This window comes from Melanaphis sacchari, unplaced genomic scaffold (assembly GCF_002803265.2).
Source record: "Melanaphis sacchari strain LSU unplaced genomic scaffold, SCAv2.0 Contig73_pilon_pilon, whole genome shotgun sequence".
NCBI lineage: Eukaryota > Metazoa > Arthropoda > Insecta > Hemiptera > Aphididae > Melanaphis > Melanaphis sacchari.
The window spans coordinates 3,363,732-3,383,746 of NW_020271525.1; the positions used below are offsets into that span (position 1 = coordinate 3,363,732).

A 20,015-nucleotide genomic window follows, 5' to 3' on the forward strand; every position below is an offset into this window, starting at 1 on the left:
AAAAAAAACATTATTTTATAGACACAATTAAAATGGTTATCAATAAACAACAAATGATATAGTTTCATGTATTCAATTAAACAATGTTAAAACATTTTAACAACGAACGATATTTAAAAACATAAACTTATATGTTATTTTAAATTCTAGTTAATAGTAATATACTAATAATGATGTAATTTAAGTAGTATTATCACTGTTGATCTTATATGAGAAAGTGACGTCAGTGATTCGATTATTAATACCAGATGATACATTTAACGTAAGAAACTCATTATTTAAGCTTTAATATTTTTACATAATTTTAGATCGTTAAACAACATATTTCTAAAAAAAAAAAAAAAAAATTATAAATATTAATTTGATTATTTCAAAACAAAATATTTTTTTTTTGAGTACTTCAAAAAGTATAAATGAAATCAGTATAAATGGTCAAGTAGCTAAAAATTATAAGTATTCTAGTTTAGTTGAACGGAATGGAGTATTAAAAATTTACTATATAAGTACGCCATAATATGTTAGTCCACTTTTCCGCTTATCAAAACTTTAAACATTAACTTATAAGTTATAAAAAATAAACTATTTATCAGAAATTGTATTTTTTTTAAATCGAATCGAAATATTTCGGTTAATATTTTGCTTTAAAATATAAAATTTTAAATGTAAGTTATTATATTTAATGGAGTAAATAATTTAAAAATTATAGTATATTTTCTCCCGAAATTGTTGTTTATAAATGACTTAAAATATTTTTATTTTTTTTAATATTTTTTTTTTTTTAAAACGTTAGTATTTTCTGAAATATTAGTGTCTAACTGGATATTTTGTATTACCATATACCAAAGAAAAATAAAACATAGTTGTTATAGGGTTTTAAATTGAAATACTGAACGTTTATAACATATTGAGTACTTTAACGATTAATGAGGTATTTTAATTGCAACGAGATTCATCATAAGTTCAAGACAAAATAATGTTAAATCATTATCAACATGAATATCTTAAGTACTTTAAATGCTTGATATCATTAATCAGTAATCAGTAATCAGTAATCACACTAAATAATGTTATGCACACTTCTTTTCTTATAAGGAAACACTGTTTATTATATCAGCCATTATACAATATTATGCATAGATTATTTTGTTTGTAAGACATTGTTTTTCTTAAGGCTTTAAAAAATTACATATGTAATAACGTATCATAAATAATTTTTGTGTACATATTTTAATAAAGCTTGACAAATTGAATAATAAAAGCATGAGCTAGCGCCATTTGGGTTATTATACTCTAAGCGTTTGAGCCACCACACCCTATGATCCTAGGGTAAGTCTTTCGGCACAGAATTTCCATGAAACGATTATGAGATTTTTTAGTATTATTTTCTCATAAATCACAAATATACGTATAGAAGAATCTTTAAAAAATCGGTGCAGTAAATTAATTTTTAGATATTATGTTATGACAGCATATTGGAAAATATTATATTACTTATAAGAAACTATTATACTATAAAACTAATTATCTTTTAAATAGTCATAATAGTATTGTCCTGTATTGTCGATAGATATAGATAGCCATAGGCTAGGAATGTATTATTTTATAAAAATATATAAAAAAAAAAAAAAAAAACTATTTAATTTACATCGAACAACATTATAGTTGTTGTGCATATAATAATATTATGTAAATAACTATTATCTTTGTTTATATTTTCAATTTATTGAATAAGTTTTGAACCGTAATCTGCTAATACCTATAAATAGACTATAACAACTACGAAGATTAATCGGCGTTAACCGCTTGGGTTGATGTGATTAATAAAAATGTATAGACTCTAGTTTACAGTAGAAAAATATTTTAATTGTTCATAATATTATTTATTATCACTAAGTTTCTAAGTATATCTGTAGCGCGTTTTGGATTTATTAAGGATCTCCACGCTTAGGATACGCTAGAAACTATCGTATAAGTCAGGGATGGGCAACTCAAAGTTACTATAGGGCAAAAAAAAAAAAAGGTCATTCAAAATATACATTTTGAATAGCATTTTATTTTGTATATAATGAAAATAGGTTAAAATTGTATACCTATACCTAATGCAATTTGAAAATGTAGCGCGGGCTAGATAAAAAAGGCTCGCGGGCCACCAGTTGCCCACCCATGGTATAAGTAGTTCAGTCTCAGATTTAGAATTCTATTTATGATGGAATTCTGTCCGATAATATAGCCATTTAGGATTCTTATATTGTTATTTTATTTACGTCATTCATTACTAATAATACGAAATAAATACAGCGTAATGAGGTGATTTAATTCATACATAAAAATAAATCAGTGGTATAGTCGATAAATTGGTATTCCGGAACGGAATAAAATTATTCCGTAAATTATTATTTTACTAAAGTAATAAAAAAAATGCAAAAAAAAAAATAAAATAAATTACAATAAATTACGAGTGTATGTAGGTAGTTAGTTATTAATAGTAATATTATCGTTTAGCGCTGAATGCTAAATTTGTAAAATGGAAAGAAAAATATTATTTTTTGGGCTATCAAATTATTGGAATGTTTATAGCTTTTTACCTTTTTAGCTGAACGATTTTAAAGAACTTTTAAAATGCACAAACCACGCTTACCCTAAAAATGAATAGATTGAAAATAAATTTACAAAAACTTTGTCATATTTTAATTAGTTACCGAACACACTGAACCCTGTGTATTTTTTAAACTAAAAGTTAATATATATATATGTATACATTTATAATTATAACGCGTGATATAAATGATCAAAGTCATAGTCATAAACTATAATATTTATAACCGTATAAGAAATATGGATACATAAATAATAGGTCAATGATTAATGAGTTGATTTTTTTATCTTAAATTCAATTAATTTTTATTGTTTATTATTTTGTATTATTTTTTTTTATCTTGTCTTATCGTATTGTTACCTATAAACACTAATCTTCGATTTATTTATCAATAAAAAAATGTAGAGCACAGATGTATTTAATCTAATTTTCTAAATTATCAAATACATTGTATGCATTTTGAAGTGGATTTTTACTATAAATCTGGGACTCGTTCCAAATATTATCGTGGTCAATCGTTCAAATATTGAGCAATAGTAACTTCGGAAAGACAATAAATATAATTTGAGCTTTTACTTGAAATAATGGTTTCAGTCGTAATTTTTACCCGTTCTTCAGACTGAATTTGATGTAAGTTTGGGTCGACGGGACTCAACCGGGGTTAAACGTCCTCACCACGATACTCTCCTATAACCCCTATCCGCCCTGGTCAGTGTACCCATACCTCTTATAAAATAATAATAATAATAATAATAATAATTATAATTATAATGGTAATACATACTAAAAATAGCGACGTGATCATGTGCAGGTGACCGGCGACATGATGGACTGGTCCGATTACGTGTCGGTAGCGCTGAAAACGTCGATCATGGCCATCATTATACTGACGTCGATTGGCGGCAACCTGCTGGTGATCGTGTCCGTGGCCCGTCATCCCCGGCTGCGGGTGATCACCAACTACTTCGTCGTGTCGCTGGCGTTTGCCGACATGCTGGTGGCCATCGTGGCGATGACGTTCAACGCCAGCAAGCTGATCAGCGGCAAATGGATTTTCGGGTACTTCATGTGCGACGTGTGGAACTCGAGCGACGTATACTTCTCCACCGCGTCCATACTTCACTTGTGCTGCATCAGCGTGGACCGGTATTACGCCATCGTCAAGCCGCTCAAGTATCCGGTGCTGGTCACCAAGCGGCTGGTGGCGTTCCTGCTGCTCGTCACGTGGGTGGCGCCGGGCATCATCGCGTTCGTGCCGATCTTCTACGGTTGGTACACCACCGACGAGTATCTGGCCTACCGGATGGCACATCCGGACGACTGCGACTGGGTGGTGAGTGTTATAAAACGTAGATATATTGATAATCAAATTTGACGGGGAAAGGAGTATAATTAATTAGTTAAGTGATTATATTTATTAATAAACCGTCCAGCCGTTAAATATTATATTAATTAACTTACTAGTTTAATTTATTCTAGAATTACCTTAGTTTTTTAATTTCAATTTATTTTAAAATATAATCCATTCGATTATCGTCAAAAATATTTTTGAAATTGTCGATTTTATTCGTTTTTATATACATCAGCTATTAGCTTTACTCGGTTTTAAATAAAAATAATCTAAAACAGGTATACAATAATGTTTTTCATGTTTTTTTTTTTGATAAAATTATATTTTGTATACTAGGGGGTAAAAACGCTCTTTTTGTGCTCCACTAATCAAAAAATAAGATTTTATTTTTGAATTGAATTTAATAAATATATTTATTTTTTCTCACAATAACTTTAAACTTAGTAAATCAAATATATTATTTATTAACTATTAACTTGCAAATTGATTATCTTGTGCTCACTTATATCAACTTGAGTTAATTATTTACATTTATTTTCTGACTTTTTATTTTATATTTTCCATGGGTTTAATAGTTGCAGGATATACATTTTAGTAAATATATTTTTGTTTATAAAATCAGCTGATAATATATCGTATAATCAGTTATAACTAGTTGGCGGGCTTTACAAAAAATGAGTCAGATACATTGTAGGTTGATACAATTCACAGATCTAGTTTATAAACTGCATAAGCAAATGTTCAATAATTATTGCTTAGATATGCTGATATTTTTGAACACACGAAAAATTAACTAATATTTGTCAAAGATAGCCTAATTTCAATCCAAAAAAATAACAATTTTACCAAATTATATATATATTTTTTTAAATTTAATTTATGAGTATAGTAATTCAAATAAATAATTGTTATAATAATGTATAACAATTTCAATTTTTACTCCTTTTTACGAATAAACCTATTTCACTATAATAATTTTCATGATTAATGTTTTTTTTTTTTTTGAAGATAATTGCATGTAACTTAGGTTTTACAGAAATCGTTTTATTGAAAAACATGTTTGAAAAAATTGAATAATGAATATAGAACAGATTTAGAACGATTTAAAAGTTATTGGACAACTGTTATAAAATCATTTTTGCATTTTATGGGTAATTTAGAATAATGGTATAATATAATTCCGTAAATTATTTAAGGCCTGTTAAAATTATATAACTGACCAGTAACTAAACAACGTGTATACAAAGGGTAAACCTAATTATAAGTGCATTGATATTATGCATTGTAAAAGTTGTAGAATAGGGTTAAACCTGATTAATTACAACCAGAGAATTTTTTTTATATTATTTTTTTTGAATAAGACCGTTTCAAATATAACTTTAGAAAAATATTTATAAGTTAACTATTTATTTTTTTAAGTACTGATTGACAGTAATAATGTACACATAATTGTTTTAATTTTAAGTGTTTTACGCCGTATATGACACATTATATTGTATAATATATTTGCATGCAACTAAACTAAAAGTTGTTCTCGTGTATTTTTTTTCTTTTTTATTTGTGCAGGGTCGTTTATATGATAAATCCTTTTCATGGTTTTAACTAACAATTTTACACTTCAAATCCACACACTGTAATATTACTATTGTTATATTATAATTATGATACTAAAAATCATTAATTATAAAAAATAAAAATGAACTTAAAATACCAATTTAATGCCATTTTTATATAATATACAAATAACAAACATTTGAATCACATAATTTTAAGAATCTTTTTGAACGAATTACAATTATGTATGTTAGTTTTTCAAGTTTTATACTTTTATCTCTATCAAATTCTTGTTCTCGGCAAATGAATATTTTTATTTTTTTTTTTTTTTGGTTAGGCACAACTTTTGTAGCATAAACAAAGTATCAAATACACAACTGGTGTATGTTGAATTTATCTAATGGACAAAATTTGTTAATTTAAAACAAAGCTTGAATATAATGCCTCGTTTGCTACAGTTAACTATAGTAAAACAATAACTATTACGATTGCGTATCCAACGCCGTAGGTGTTTTTTACTCTCTTGTTATCATTGCTTACAGTTATAAAGTGATATATTTTTGCATTAACATTTTCATATATATATATATGAAAACGTGTGTATGTATATAATTATTATACGTTTTATAAAACTTCTAAAAATTTCCAAGATACAAAACTAAATTTAAAAAAAAAAAAACGTTAATTACAATTAGATACCTATTAAGAATATTATAAAAATATTTAAATATGACCAAAAATAAAGTATAAAAGTTTTTCTTTATTATTTTTTTTTTTTTTTCAGTCATAAATGAGAGGCCGTATATTGTTTTTAAAAACTGTATTATTAGTTTGAAATAACAATAAATATTTAAAACTCTAATATATTTTGGGTTTTTATAAACGTAGCCACTTATTTACTTTTATATATGAATTGTTTATACTGTATAAAAAAAAAATAAATACAATTTATTCAACAATTAGTATAAGATATTTTGGCTACTTAGCTACAGAATTCCATTCAAAGTCAACAGTCTGTTAAAAATTAAAATACCTTTATGATCTTAGTAAACAAACAATTAAAAGATATTGGTTTACGAATTAACTAAAAAACTAGCTAGTACAATATTATAAATAACTACGTGAATAATATAATTTTTTTGATTTCTGTACAATACACTAAACAAGAAATAATTATATAAATATATAATATATATTTATTTCTTTCATAGTGCTTTTAGAAAATTATAAACTTAATTAACAACTAATGTTTCGAATAAATAAAACTTATCTATTCCTCATTTCTGTCACGTTTATAATTTTAATGAATATAAATTCTTTTTACGGAGTTGTTATGGAAAATTAATTATTATTAATACTTCTAAATTCTTAAAATATAGTTTTGAAACTAGAACAATCTAGTTCAATAATTAATATAACACAACGAACATTACTCAGAGCTCTTTGGAATTAAAGGGAACTTAAATAAATGAATGACACGCATGTCAATCTTTTTAATATCAATGGATAATGCAAAGATAGTGCTTATATAATGATATAATACTTTCAGGGAACAAAATAAATACACTGCACTGTTCAAAATTGATATCTATGCATAGACAGTGTTATGAGTAAAACCGAATACAAAACAGACAAAAGACTCATGTCACTATAGAACTGTGCTAAAATAAATGCATAGGAAACAATGTCTCACGAAATAGCTTTGTAAAGTTTTGAATTCCATGCAATTTCAGTTTGTTTTGTTCTATTGTGTATTTTAATTACGTGGTTTTACGTAAAAAAAAAAAAGAGACAAATATATTAATTGTTTAAGTGAAGCAGAAAAATTAAAAATTCTACAACTATGCATTAGCAATCACTCGCACATTTGTATTTTATTTCATATAATATACACCATAATCAAGTAATAAATTATTCGTTGGCTAAAATAATATATTATTGTGTATTGAGTTATTTTAGCATATATTTTGATAAAAAAATAATATTTCTTTTAATTTATAAATATATTTGTTTCGTTTTTCAAAAAAAAAAAATATATATTCATATTATTTTAAGTACCTATCCTAGAATTTACAAGAATTAGTTTATTTTAAACAAATAAATGTAATTGGATTTTCATAGCCGACGGCAAATTCTATCAAAGTGTTCGAAGAATATATTTATTTTTTTTTTAAACAACATAAGGTATAAAATTATTTTATATTTCACAGCTTATAATAACATGGATTTATTTTTATTTTAAGTTTCTATAATATATGTATAGAACGATTTACCAAGCATGTCAACATTCATTTTTCCTTTATGAATTAATTTATTAAAAATACTGAAAAAAGAGGTTTTTTATTTCGTGTAATCGTCTTAATACATTAATCAATTAAAGTAGTTATTTATTAATTGAAAATAAAACCTATTTATGGGTCTTATTGATTTATTGATTGCATTAACTGTTTTACACACATTAAATCAATTATTAATTATTTTTTTATATATAGACTTGTTGTTACTCTTGTCACGCATAATATAACCAAATGTTTTTATTTCATCTGAAGTTGCTGTACTGTTTTTTGAAAAATATTAAATTATTTATATTTTATGCATATAAACAATATTTCAACTGTGCTAAAGCGTATATAAGAATACCTAACGACTTTGTCGTAAACATAGAATACTAGTAAATATTTGAAGTCCACTAGTGGTTGTACTTGTTATTTACTTATGTGTTTTTTCCAAATTCATTATTGAGCTGGCGGAGCTACCCGTTTCCGTGTATTGATATCAATGATATGTTGTGACTCTGGTACCAGTATTTTTTACTTTAAAACGTAATTATAAAATAGCAAACAGAATATTATCACAACCTTGAAAAAAAGATCCTTAAATCACCTCTTATCCTTGATTGTTTAGAAAGCTAAGATTTTAAAAAAACAACTCGTAATAAGTATTAATAAATTCTATGAGGTCATTAACTTTCATACAATACAAAACGTTTTTTAATATATTTCCGTTTTTCAAATGTCCGTGTGTTGTATAGCAGCACAGTTGTTGTTTAATCTGCTTTCTTCTTATCATACTCTAAAGTTACATTCAATTAAAATAATCGATTAAACGAATTGTGTATTTCCTTTTTAAAATCATCAGTAACAAACCGTTCGTCCGTTTTTTAGGTGAATAAAGTGTACGTGATCGTGTCGTCGTCCATATCATTTTGGATACCCTGCACTATCATGTTATTTACGTACCACGCAATATTTAAAGAGGCGAACCGTCAAGAAAAACAGATACACGCAAGGATAAGTTGTGGTCAGCAGATAAACTACAACAGAGAGCTGGCCGAAAACCAGCTGCGATCGAACGGCGCGGCAAACGGGTCGTCGTCCAGGACTACGCTGGCGCCCAACGATCACCACTCGACTCCTTCCCGGGACAATAGGAACATCATCAAAATGAAACGGGAGCACAAGGCGGCCAGGACGCTAGGCATCATCATGGGCACGTTTATCGTTTGCTGGCTTCCCTTCTTTTTGTGGTGAGTTTTATTGCTGTTTATGTAGAAATAATATTGTCTAACATTATATTGCAAACATAAAATAACTTATCATATGCTAAAACTCAATTTTTCAGGATATATAAAATCTATCAAAATTCTAGTCAATAATTGATAGAAATGCATTTAAAATGTACATACAATTTTATTTTAAAAAACTTTGATTCAAAATTATGTATCTGTGAAAGTATTGTGAAAATTGAAAATGTTTTATCATTTTAGAGGTTTTATTGGTTTATGTTTTTTTAACAAAGTGGCAAAGGAGGATTTTTATTATTTTTCTTTAGTTTTACGATAAAGAATTATTTTTTTCTGAATATAGAGACGCATCAAAATATTAAGATCTTAATTTGGTATATGGTAGGCTTTTTCGTGTCAACGACGGGATGCAGTTTATAGCAAATAAAGCATCCAATTTTAGAGATTAGCATTTTATTCCACTTACTAAAACATAACATAATATAAATTCAAGTACATAAAACAAATTGTTTTAAAACAATTTCAACTTATAATGAGCTAATTAAAAACAAATTATCAAAACGCTCTACCTATAACCAGCTAGTTGTCGTATTTAACATAATGTATATATATATAAATCACTGAAATAATAACTTTAAATTGAAATACATTTTAAAGTAACTATTTTTAAATACTTAATTCTTCTATTTTTATATACCTCATCTTTTTTAATATCATAAGTTACAAAATATTTAATTTTTGCTGAGAAATATCTCACATGACATCGTCTTTCATCATGTTTATATTTTCGTTTGAAATTCTATATTTTAAAACAATATAATAAAGTGATTTAAGCGATGCCATAAAATATGCACACCTTTTAATAATATGATGAAATTATTGTTATATGTATACTGTATAGTTATGAGTACAGATAAAGCCGGGATTTTATTCTGAAACAGGGCTTGCAAACGTTTTAATACCGTTATGATTATAACGTTATATTTGACAAAAACGATTGAAATTTGTAAACGTAATTATAACAGAGAACGATAAACATAGATAATTAATAACACAAAACAAAACATAAAGATTAACAAAATATATAATATATCATCAAACAAAACATTACGCAAAACTGTGTATATAGTATATTAGTATATCATAAAAAAAAAAAAATTAAATTAAATAATTTAATTAATAAATTATAAAATATAATAAAAATGCAATAACGATAAATGCAAAAGTTGAATTACGTTTTAATTCTGAATAACGATAAATGCAAAAGTTGAATAACGTTTAAATTCTGAATAATGATAAACTTAAAATTTGTATAAAGTTTTAAATGTAAATAACATGTAGCAAATTTTTTTTTTCAAATGCAATTCTTGTTCTGAAAGTATATTTTTCATATAATAATTTCATAATCTTTTCATGAGAATAAGTTGTGTAACAAATGTATGAATTATTTTCACAGCTTTATTATTGTTCAGTATTAAAATAATTCATTGGCATAAATTTATATATTTTAAGTGATTCCAAAACATCTACTGCAAAAATCTCCTCAATAAATTAATATTTCCTATTATAGCTAAAAAAAAAAAAAAAAATATCTGAAACTTAAAAAGAAAATTACTATTATTTAAACGAACGACTTCAGTATTTATGTATTAAAAGTATAAAAGTATAATGTCAACTCAATAAAATAATTTTCCGTGTACATCAACCACTAAGTCAGTCTTTTCTATAAGAATATCCAATTATTTCTTGTCCTAAAACTTCAACTATGATGATAATGAGTGTTTTTGTCCAAGTACGTTTCAAAGCTATTGTAACTATTATAAAAGCAATTATTTTGAATTCGCAACAATATAATATTATAGTTATCGTACAAATGAGATTAAAATACTAAACCGAAATAGCGTTTAATAGAAGACTAACCTTTTAGAAATAAAATATATCAGTCATATTATAGGAAAAATTTTATTTTGAATTACATGTACTGGTAGTAAGATATATTAGAATTTGTTTTTGATAGTGGGTCATACTAGTAATTTCGTACTTTAAATGAGCATATAAATTTTTAGCATATATTATCATTTTATATGAAATATTGATATTTAAATAAATGTTTAATTTTTTTCTAAAAATATTTATTCCTTTTCTATTTCATTACATTACTTGATTAAATTGAAGATTTTCAATTAATGAGCAAAATGTTATCTTTATTTGTATTTATCTTTATTTAAAGAATTTCTTTCAAAAAAAAATAAATAAATAAACGAAACTCAATTACATATTAACCACATTTTGAACTCCAGCAGAACAGTTTTCTTTTATTGAATATGATAACAAGAACAAAAATTAGATACATACTTAATTTTTTTTTTCATTAATTAATATTTTGGTTAAACGTAATTATTTATGTTTATATGCAAATGCATTTTTTGTTCAAATTTTAGTATATTTTTTGTTTTTATATAACTAAAATTAAATTATGAATATTCTGTAACAATTTTTTTTCATTTATTCAGTGTTTTTGAGAAGATACAATCTTCATGAAAAATGTTTATTATATATTATACAATATATAAAATATATATTATTTTCTTTTGGTTTACTTTTTTATTTATTCTTATAATAAACAGTTAAATATATATGAAAAAAAATTAAGCTAAATGTTAACGAATATCATAATATTATCTAATATTCCACACCTGTCTTATACAACACCACCGTATCTTATTAAATTAATTTCATTATTCTTTTATGCTAAAATATCACTATTCTAATGTTAATTACTACCCTTTGACATATTTCTATCGGGTAATAGTTATTTACATTTTTATTTTAACTATTAATTTTAAATTATATTTTTGATAAGTTATTATAATATTATGGTATAACGTAATTTATACCAAACACATTAAAGTTGGAATCTTAAAAATGTGTTTTATTTTAATGACTTAAAACCTATATAAGGGTGGAATATTATTTTTATTTTTTATTTTTTTTATTTAAATTATATTTTTTTTGAAATCCAATTAATATTATTGTACAACAGAAATTATGGGTTTATGGAAGAACAAAATATATTAGTTATGCTTTTGTTAGGATAAATTATTTTTAAATAGACTCATTTTATTTTCAAAATACAATCTTTTGGTATATTATAAGATATTTTTATATTATTTTATAGTTTGATTTATTTATTAAGCTTAGATACATTGTTTAAATTTTATCAGAAAAAAATTAATTCAAATAATAAACACCTGTCGTAATGAAAAATCACTACTGTACAAATTCGAATTTGAATTTAGATTTTAATTTATGAAATTAGTTGTTTGAATTATTTTTTAGATATTTTATATTATATTTTCGTGTATTTGTTTTGAAAATTATTTAATCAAAAAAAAAAAAAAATCGACTATATGATAGTAAGAGTTTAATCTACAGTTTTTTTTTTTAAATATAGAGTAATTATTTTTTCATAAAATTTATAAAATAATCATCTAATAATCCGAAAAGTGTGTTTAAAACTATTTAAAGTGCATGAGTTAATATTTGTTTATTTTTTAATATAATCCAATACCTAAAAATCTGACATAAATAATGTGTTTGTATAATTAATTTGATATGCACTTTGATACTTTCAAAAAAATTTAATATTTTATATATTATTTTTTTTTATTTGGATGTTTTTAAACTAGCCTTAAATTTAATTAATTTATAAGTTTCTTCCTCGATTAACCATGATAAATTACCTTTATTCAGATACGCAATTTAATCACCAAACGTTTTCTATATCGTAATAAAAAACTACTAGATAACCGTCTAATAAGAAAAAAGAATTGAAATTCACTTTTTATAAATAACACTATCAGCATTTAGAAACAAATTATACCTAACTAAATTGTATCTTTTTGTCGTACCAAATGGTATAGTTTAAAAAGCTATATGAAAAATTCTTAGAGATAAGCCTTTGTTTCTGCCTTTTAATGGACGTATTTAAGCAGCGTGTAAAACAGAAAAAAACCAAACTTAATGAAAATAATTTAATTTATAAACCTCTAATTAAAATCATATGAATATACAGCATATCAATTATGAGCTCTGATAAAACATTGGTTTTCAAAAATATTAAAATAACATAATTGTCCTTTCAATTAGAAACAAATAGTTTATGTTAATGTCACAAATCAAGCTTTATACTCATGCCTATAAATTGAAACAATCAAGAATAAATTATAAAATCTTACCCTTACTATACGTATTACAATGACTAGCCAAACATTCAAAAAATCTATTTCAACTAATTTTTGGCAACCCTACCAAGATGAGGAAAAAAATTAGAGACATGAATTAATCATAGCATAATTCTTTTTATTAAAAACCTAAGACTGTCGTTAGTGGGAGGCTTCTACATATTAAAATTCTATCAAAGTTATATCGTCATAATATATATCACATACGCGTATTATACCTAATTTATATAGATTATATTAACCAATTAAGAATTAAAAACAAAAATAAAAATATATTCACCGAAAATATTAATATGCGAGTTGTTGAATTTTTAAAGAATGCCTATGTTACATTCATTTTATAATATAGTTTCCTTTTAAGATGGCTTAAATAAACACCATTGCTCTGTCAATAACTGTGTTACATTCTGTATGTACCCAATAATATGTTAACAGTTTAAATAGGTACCTACATTTTCCCTTGTTTTTACCATGATTTAATACGATTTTGGAGTTGGTAATATATTTTAAACAAAATAGTCTCACTCTGTCATCAACTATAATAAAGTTAATGTACAAACAATAATTTTACAAATGTCATGGAAAGCACACACAATTATATCAAAATCTTGTCGTGCAGTCTGAATGAATAAACTAAGTTTATCAGTGTAAAATATTTACATTGACTTTAACGTTTAATTAGTTACATACTATTCTATAGAGGTAAATATAAATGAGAATTCTTGAAATGATAATAATATTATTTATTGTTTTATAGTATTTACATATTCTATATTTAATATATATAAATATATATATTTTGTTAGTTTAAAGATTATGAAATTTTACAAAGATAAACCAAAATTAGAAAAAATAATATTCATTTTTTTTTCTTGTACATGTGTTTATAAAAATCACAATGAACGAAGTTCTTATAAATAAAAATAAAACTAACAAGAATAAGAGAGTATTTATTTGTTCTAACATGACATTTTGCAATATTTTATTGTTATTATTATTATTGGAACATCTAAAACAGTTGTTCTACAAAAGAAATGTCAAGGGTTTCGCTTGAATTTGTTTTGTCAAATGTAACAAAAGTGAGACCTTTTCAACTCATTATTATACAACTGTTCAAGAAATTCTTAAACGTTATTTTTAAAATATTTAAATTTACACGGATTCCAAGACTCAATATACAGGTGAACTAAATTATTTAAAGCTCCCAATGATTATATTTAATGTGGCAACGGGAAACTGAAATTTCGTTATTTTTTTTCAATTACCTATTTCAATTATTTTTTTTCATTACATTGAATTCTTAATAAATGTTAATCTCAGTTTTTTATGAATCAATATAATTTAAGTTTATTTAATGGAATGTCAGGTTATTAAATAATATATTTTTTTAAATTTTAATTATTTCTTTAAATTAAATTTTTTATTTTTTATTTAACTATTTTGTTTGAAAAATAATAATAGTTATTGTCGATATATGATATATCTAACAAATTAAAATATTACACCTAACATAAAACTATCGTTTTTATTTTAAATAATGTAATTAAAATTGTATATTTTTTATTTTTAAGAGTAATTTAATGCAAATATTGTTAATTTAAGTACCAGAAACAAACTATTTAATTATTGGCATTATTCATAGAACTGTATGAAATTGTTTGATAATAATTAATACAAAATTATTTATTATGCATAACTTTAATTTATTATACTATTCAACTAAACTTATTATATTGATATAAACTTAATTTAAAAAAAATTTTCATTTTAAACTCGTAAATAAAATAAATAGTAGTAATTATTATTCATTATAAGTATTTTGTGATAAAATTTGACTTTAATAACTGCAAGCCTATAAAAATTAAACTGAGCATTTGAATATTAGTACACTTTTCACGTTTTATTTTGTGTACGATTAATCAACTAACTAATATTTAAATATAAAACTCCAGATGTTAGTTTAGATTAAATAATAATAATTTTATTTTTAAACACCTTAAAAATATCATTTGACAAAATTATTAATACCATAAGTTTAGTTAATAACTTTTAACAACTTTTAAGTTTATGTTTAGATGTTTATCTTTTTTTTTTATTTAATTTTTTTCAACTTTTCTGAACTTAAGTAAATCATAACTCTAACTCTAACTCTTATTATATTAAACAGTTTATAAATTATTATTTATTATTCTAACTATTAACTTACTATAACCATATATTTAATTAATTAGATTTAATTAATCTATGCTATAACTTTTAATATAGTATACTATGGTTTTTGGGACAAATTCAATAATAAATAATAAATATTGTGTAAGTATAATCCATAATAATAATACGGCCTAACCCACATAGATACTCGGTACTTAATTTAATATTTAACGTTAATTTTAAACGACTGTGAGATTGTACTAAATGTTTGCGCATAAATTAATACAGTGATGTCAGATCTGTGTCGCGCAAAGCATATATGGCCTACCAAGGTCTTAGAACTTAAATATGGCCTAAAGCCAATTTTTAAGTTGAAGCAATATATATATATATATAATATAATTATTTCTGAGGTATTTAAATTTAACTTTTTTATTATATTTATTTTTTTAAATTCTAAGTGAAGTAATGTGTGTTTTTCTGTGTACACATTTTATATACGTGCATTTTATTTATAGACAATCACATTTTTTTTCTTTTTAGTTTATTTTAAATTTATGTGAGATAAAAATGTGTTTAGTTATGAATAAAAAAACCTTCAATATTTAAAATAAAGTTCATATGATTATAAATAATTCTTATTACAGTTAAAAATGATTAAAAATACAGTTAAAATTATATTTTTACAAGCATAAAATTTTTAATTTTATTAATATTATTTATATTTGTTCTTTAGTAGTTAAAAATTACACCTATGTAGGTATAAATATGTATATATTAGACCTTATAATTTCTCAAAAATGTATTTTATCTAGAAATTTTGGTTATTAATATTAATTTAATTGTACTTGCCTTAGTTTTAACAAAATAATTTAAGTTGTTGGTATACAATATAATCTAAAGTTAAAAATGTATTAAATACTGGCATTAAAAAAATTCTATATTGATAATGAATAATAATTTTTACAACATTTCTTTAATAATATGGTCAGTACATAATTCAAACTTTAAATATTAATAAGTAAAAAAAAAAAAAAAGATAAGTGCCAATTACAAAAAAAGAACACTGTAAATTATAGTCAGATGAATAAAATCGTAGGTTTAAATTTATTTTACATTCGGCTTTTTTTAGAAAACATAATTAATACTGTGAGGTGATATTTAAATATATTTTTTTTGTGGAACCGTCAAAAAAGATTCTACTGAATGAATTTTATTTTTAAATTCTTACTAATAGATAAAATTATAAATTTTAAAATAAATTGAATTATTCACATAGTAAACGACCAATTTATAAAAAAACATAGATACTACCTAATGAAGTCATCATAATTATAATAATATGTAACCGTTTGATGTTGTTTTTAATTTTGGCCATTAGAAGTATTTTACACTGATGTTTAAGTATTCGTTCTTCCTTTAAAATCCTATATTATAAATAAGACCTTATATTTGGTAATATTCTATAATATAATACTCGTCTTTAGTTGGAGCTTTAGTAAAATCATTTAATGAAAAACACTTGAATAGCGATTCTGTTTTCAATATTTTTAGTTGAACGTAAATTATTAAATATAAACATACTCTAATTTCGTAAAAACGAGTAATATTTTATAAATTCTCGGAATTCACATCAAAAGCTGTACATCGAATAAAAATAAAAAACGTGCATGGGTCAAGTTTTCTGCTTTCAATTTGGTAATAGATGTTCTGCGATTTATTTTTTATCTTAGGTTATGTATAGAAACCACTGCCGCGCGGCCAATTTTCTGCTATCCACATTATAAATGTTGACGCCATACTACCGCGATCTGATACATTTTGCTTTTTAGCAGCATTGTTTTAACAAAAATTACCAATAATTGTTACAATTTATTACTCTTTACCATTTAAAACGCACATAGGATTAACAGTCCACTCCACGGCGTGGTTTTTTTTTGTTTAGACAATATCTGACGACAATCTATTTCACTTTTAATTGGTCGTTTACTGTTGATAACTGTCGTCAAATCAATCAACAACATAATGATTATTATAATACTGTAAAGTGATTTATTTGTATTTATTTATTTATTTTTTTGTACATTCCATCCTCCGCAGTGCCATTACTTTATCGACAATTATCATTTTTTTCCACCGACTCTATGCCATGGCGTCATCGAACGCATACGTTTCAAGTGTATAAATACAATATTATACTGTTATTATGCCGCGGCGGCATCACAAACATCATTAAATTATTTTGTAACGCTTGTACAAAGCAACGGACCACTGGCCATTGGTCGGTGGGTGGCTATAATATAACATGCGCTTGTTGGCCCGCGTCCATTTCAATTACGTAGGCGTGATAAGCGGCGAAGAGGATCAAGGGATCGTTACGGGGGAAAAAAAAAATACTCTGACACGCACTCGAAGAAATAATCGGCTCTCCGTTTTAATTGTTGGCGGCGACCCACACGCCCCTCGTGTACGCCAGAAACCCACCTATCGGCAATCGTAATGCGAGGCTTATCGTGACACGACTGTCCGCACAAAAAAAAAAAAACATTAGGCCGTCGTTTGATTGTATTCAAAACCAATGTCATTGTTACGATAACATTGTGTTGTTCCGCTGAACCAATGATAAAAATATATTAATCATTATAATATAAGAATATCATAATTTTATAATTCGTCTTGATAATATGCTGTCCGTTGCATTTAACTGTTTTCGAATCATATTATGAATTTTATACCTACACAATACGTTATTACGAATAATGATTATTTAGGGCAGTCGGTAATTGGGCCACATTTTATCTACCAGCTTTGTACATGCTACTTATTAACATTTTATTACACGAATGTTGGGCCACAGATACATAAGGTATAGCCCTACGTATACGAATAAATATATGACATTTATTAAGTTTAATACTTCAATAATTATTTTATTTTAATTTTTTTTTTTTTTTGTATACATAAAATATAAAATTAAGTGCATAAAACTAATAAAATAATAATTATTAATTTGTTTTTAAATAGTGCGATATAGATTTCAGAAATTCAAGTCTGATTTTTTCCCTTTTTTAGTATTTTTAATTTTATTGAAAATATAACTATTTTTAATTTGAAGTTTGTTTCCTGCAGGCTTTTTATGCTCTTACACTCCTTTGAAATAGTCACCTGATATAAATGTAAAATTATAGTGGCCTATAATTATTTAAAAAAATAGTTCATTGTGGTCCAATCCTTGGGTACCCATTATTTAATATAGGTTTAGCGAATATTATGTTTAACGCGAATTACTTTAGTAAATACACACTTTACAAGCCTACTGCAAGTTACCGCACACTTGGTTAGTATTGAATAAAAATTTAAAAGTTAGTTATCGACTTGACATGATGTAATAGTAATTTATTATTGTTAAAGTACTATATATGGGTATAGCTTATTAGAATATTAATATAAGTATTGTTTTAATGGGATTTTAATGGAGCGTAATCAGTATTTTGCTTTTGAAACAACCTGTCAAAATATTCAAGAATAAACAACTCGAGGTCCGTCGTACACTTTTGAATTCAAAATTTCGACCTCAAACCTTTTAGATAATTAACTAATTTGTAACAATTTGTAACGCAAATCGATTTGTAACAAAAATTACCCCGAAAGAATTTTCAGGACTTGTGGCTGACGTCTCTATTAATCAATTCTACCTCAAACCTTTTAGATAATTAGTACCTAATTTGTAACAATTTGTAACAGTAAATCAGTTGTAACCCAAATACCCCAGAAAAGTATTTTTCGGAATCTCGATGACGTCAGCCTAATTAAAATTTCGACCTCAAACCTTTTAGATAATTAGTACCTAATTTGTAACAATTTGTAACATAAAAATCGGTAAGTACAAAATTACCCCGTCAACGTTTCTAATTTTGGTGCCAGGCTGACGTCATCCCAACACCCAAAATTTAACGACTATTTAATTTTGTTACAAATCCGATTTTCAAAATTTACAAGTAGAATACTAATATCTAAAATTTATCGAAATTTAACAATTCGAAGACGACCTACGAGTTACTTTATTCTTGAATATTTGACGGTTGTTTTAAAAACAAAATACTGAGTAGCTCCATTAAAATCTCATTAAAACAATACTTATATTAATATTCTAATAAGCTATACCCATATATAGTACTTTAACAATAATAAATTACTATGACCTATGATAACCTATAATTACTCTGAAGCGGAAATAGATTTTTGAAAATATTTTCAAAGCACGCGTTCATCATAAAAATATATATATATATATCGAAAGCGATTTGTGTGAGCTTAAAAAACGTATAAATAAAATCAAATGACTAAAATATCAGTGTACCGGCATGTGATATGGATTTGTCCGATCATAAGATATTCTAAAAACTGTTTTAATAATATTTGGGTGTAATATTCGATTGGAAAGATTTAAGGAATTATATCCGCAATGAAGTTGAACATAAGAAAAAATACGTTACGTTTTATAATAATATGTGTTGTTTTTTTTTAATAAACAGTTTTTGGTTTTCTGCCATATAAGTGTATATAAAAATACATTTTTCGTATACTATTTTCAAG

The 20,015-nt window shown here is 24.7% G+C and overlaps 1 protein-coding gene across 4 annotated transcripts in view; it reads left to right on the plus strand.

Annotated features, from left to right (window-relative positions):
• The window catches only part of LOC112600910 (octopamine receptor beta-2R-like), a 165,276-nt gene that overhangs the window by 140,860 nt on the left and 4,401 nt on the right, over positions 1-20,015 (plus strand). For all 4 annotated transcript variants that reach the window (XM_025348260.1, XM_025348259.1, XM_025348257.1 and 1 more), the window contains 2 exons: positions 3,408-3,929; positions 8,666-9,027. In XM_025348260.1, coding sequence (XP_025204045.1) covers positions 3,408-3,929; positions 8,666-9,027 — 884 coding nt within the window. The remainder of the gene's footprint in view (positions 1-3,407; positions 3,930-8,665; positions 9,028-20,015) is intronic.